At 33.7% G+C, this 3970-nt stretch overlaps 1 protein-coding gene across 1 annotated transcript in view; it reads left to right on the top strand.

Annotated features, from left to right (window-relative positions):
* Window positions 1-498: 498 nt before the first annotated feature.
* The window catches only part of LOC107678377 (mitoferrin-1-like), a 21274-nt gene continuing 17802 nt past the window's right edge, over window positions 499-3970 (top strand). Inside the window, exon 1 of the mRNA XM_016473615.1 lies at window positions 499-592. Within this exon, the coding sequence (XP_016329101.1) occupies window positions 499-592 (94 nt within the window). The remainder of the gene's footprint in view (window positions 593-3970) is intronic.

Raw genomic sequence — 3970 nt, 5'->3', positions numbered from 1 at the left:
CCATGTGTAGTCATGAATAGTCACAGAAATTCACTAAAATACAATGTCCTAGGACAAAAGGACAAAAGATATGGACCATGTCCATATATAACATGAGCAAACTCAAGTCTCCCCCATTAGAAGTGCTTCTGCAAACTAGGAAATTGGGGGGGCAATAACAGGTAAAATGTAAGTAGCATAATCTTTTGATTTGTAACAGATACATACATTCATTGCAAACAAACACTTTTGCTGAAACATATGACCTTGTTGAAAAGTTTTTGTGATCCAGTGAAAACGCACTAATATGTCCAGTGTCGCTTTAACACGAAACGGGATACTCATGAATATTCATGTTTGCTCCGCAGAACAGCGCTCTGATTGATCGCGGGAGCGCTGCGTCACGCTGACGTCGCGGCGTCGCTGAGATGACGCTGTCGGTGGTAGCGGCAGTAATGTTTGCGCTCGTTTCGCCGTTTCACATCTGCGCGTCTCACCCGCGCGTTTAGACCTTCACGCATGGAGTTGCGCACCGAGACGGTCCTGGCGAGTCTGGAGATGTCGGAGGTGGAAAGTGACGGCGGGTCGTCGGAGGGCGACGAGGACTACGAGAGTTTGCCCGCTCACGCGTCCCTAGGCACGCACCTGCGTATGCAAATCTTTTTGACGTCATTCTACCTTCATACATGAACACATTCACTAATGTGTCGGATGTGCTGTTAGCAGCCCTGGACAGCTTATGCGACGCAGCCGTCAAGCTAACTTTTAAAACTAAGTTAGGCTAGATCAGCATGGCTAGTGACGTGATGACTCAAACCTTCTCAAATTGGTCAAAAACAACAACTAAACCAGCAGTCGGCCATGCCTTTTGCTGTTAAAACGCGCTGTGTGTGCTGTTGACGATTGTACGATTTAGTGTACTTCCTCTCCAGAGAGACAAGTTAAGGGACCGTCTCAAAAGTGCGTAAAAATAATAAAAAAGATACGCTTTCCAAGCATCATGCAAATAAAATGTAAAAATATATTAAGTGGAAAAACATTAATACTAATTTTAAGCTGTGAATGGGATATTCACTATGAATTGTTACATTGTTATTACATTGTACTCCAACATTTAACTGGTAGAAACGGGTGTTATTATGGCAACTGTAATATATTCAGTAACACTTCTAACACATCATGACTTGGATATTAGAAATGTCAGTCTGTGTAGTTTTAATTATTATAATTTTTTAAATTTTCCAGTACATATAACTTGCTGTCACATCACCTGTAATATATTCACTAGCACTTGTAACAGATCATACATGACTTGGAAATTGATTTTATGTATTTATCGTGAATTTTGAAATATATAAATCTTTATAACTTCCTGGTCGTGGGACCTCATATTGCCACACCCACTGTATTACATTCATAAACATTTGTCATGCACATAATATCGCAATGTAAATATTTTTGTATGAGAAATGTTTGTGAATATGAACCAGACTTGTGTAACAATATCAGGCCACATGACCAAGAAGTAAAATAGTTTTCAATAATTCCAAAAATTGTCTAAAAACAACAACTGTATTTTCAACAGAAAAAAATATGAATGTACAATGTAGGGCTGCACGATTATGACAAAAATCATAATTGGTGATTATTCCCTTGAAATTGTAATTGCGATTATAAATTACGATTATCACAATTTACATTGAATGATGTTTATACCATTGTTTGATGCAACTGCATGCTGTATTTTTATATGAAAATAAACAAGCTGAAAACACTCTAACTGAAAAACCTTTAGTGCTTTTCTATAGTATTAAGCCTCAGATGTCAAATATATATCGGATTGGTTTCTTCTTTAAATTATAAAAAAGTAAAAATAGGAATGGTATTATAATGTTATACTAAAATTAAAATAATCGGAAAAACCCTTAAGATAACATGTAGAGAGAAAAAAACGCATCTTAAGCACACAGAATAACATAAGTGGACTTTGAACGATTAATTGCCGCTTTGAACGATTACGTAATTGTGGCATCCATAATTGTAATTGCGATTAGAAATTCGATTAATTGTGCAGCCCTAGTACAATGTGTGAAATATGTTCATGAATATAATACAGTGGGTGTGGCAACATGAGGTCACATGATCAGGAAGTTGTATAAATTTGAATATTTGAAAAAATCATAAAAAATTCACAAAATCATATTTCCAAAATCCAAGTTGTGTATGATGTGTGACAGGATTGTGTGAAGATATTACAATCATCGGGTCAAATGACCAGGAAGTTATGTAGATTTAAATATTAAAAAAATTCATAACAAATGCAATTTTTTTTTTTAAATCTTAAAAGTTGTGTATTATATGCTGCATGTATGTATAAATACATTGTGGGTGATTTGAGCTCTTTCGATAAAACAGCCACAAAGTTAAATAGATTTAAGACATTCAGTTTACTTTCATATTTATAACGTATATATTAATCATATAAAAGTTAAAAATTATTTACTATACTTAATCTATTTGCTAACATAAACTACATGTAAAAGGTTCACGTTTTTATTGTTTTTATGGAATAATGCACATATTTAACCAAGTTTATTGTGGATTTTGCTCTTTTGAGACACTCCCTAACTTGAAGTGTCCAAGTGGGGATCCTTGTGAGGCCGTTTTCACTTCAGATGCTTAAAGGCACAATATGTAATTTTCGCCGCTAGAGGGCGCTTATTCATTCTAGTGGTTTTTGGATATTTTAATAAAAAAATCTTACATATTGTGCCTTTAAAACAATTACATCATCGAATAATAATATTATTAATAATTTTGATATTATGCTTTTAAATGTGATCTGAACAAGATTAAGCATGATCCATGACTATTATGCGATTACATGTAAATTGATGCTGAAGAAAAGATCTAATGTCTAACGAATGTCCAACATAAAACCAACTTTACCGCAGCCACATTCACTGCTAAAGCAGCTCTCCTAACCTCATATTCCTCTCTAGACTCAGTCATTTCAAGTTTGTTAGGTTCTTAACATATTTAGGGTTTAGTCAATATAAATACTATGTACTTATAGTACAGTATAGCTTGCTACAATAGTGTTTTAACACTCATTATAATTGCCACGTCAATAACAAACTCATACTGTAAATACAAAAAAGAGAATATTCTCAATCATTAATTCATTCATAAGTTATCTTAGTTGCACATTTGTCAACCAAGTAAGATACCTTTTTTTGTGAAAAAGAAGTGCTTATTGTTTTCAGTGTACACTTGTGATGTATTATAAAAAGAAAAAAAAAACTACTTACAGATAATATTACTGAAATAAAACTTAAGTGCACTTAACGAGCCACTTTCATGACTATTGCCTTGTCCAAATACCCACACTTGCGGTCTTTGCACTTGACCACTTGAACACTTATATGACGTATTTTATCAATCAGTCTGGCGAGTGAACTAAAAAATGTAATAGCCAATGGCGATTCAATTGCCAAGGTGTCCATAGAGGGTTGTTGGACAAGACACATGTTTCCTAACACACTTAAGTGTACTTTCAAAACGTGCACTATGTAATAATCTCAAATTAAGTTTTACCTTAAAGTACATTTTACCTCATAATGTTTTTGTAATCTTTTGTCATGCTTTAAAGAAGTACACTGTTAACTAACATACTAAAGCACATTTAAAGTTAATTTTGAATGTACTAAGTTGCAACTTCATATTTACAAATGTGTTATTACAAATATTTCTACATACATGACATACAAGTTTCAATAGAAATTACATTAAAGTACATTTTAGTTTACCAGAAATGCTTGTCAGTACATCCAGCAGTTACAATTTTACCATATTTCAAAGACAAAAGAATTATAAAATTACTTACAAAGATGAACATACGTCCCAGTTAAGTGGGTCAAATACACTATTAAAGGGGTCATATGATGTTGCTAAAAATAACATTATTTTGTGTATTTGGTGTAATGAAATG

This window comes from Sinocyclocheilus anshuiensis, unplaced genomic scaffold (genome assembly GCF_001515605.1).
Source record: "Sinocyclocheilus anshuiensis isolate Anshui unplaced genomic scaffold, SAMN03320099.WGS_v1.1 scaffold112, whole genome shotgun sequence".
Taxonomy (NCBI): domain Eukaryota; kingdom Metazoa; phylum Chordata; class Actinopteri; order Cypriniformes; family Cyprinidae; genus Sinocyclocheilus; species Sinocyclocheilus anshuiensis.
Note: the sequence above shows the minus strand (reverse complement) of the source record. Positions and strands in the feature narration are given on the sequence as shown.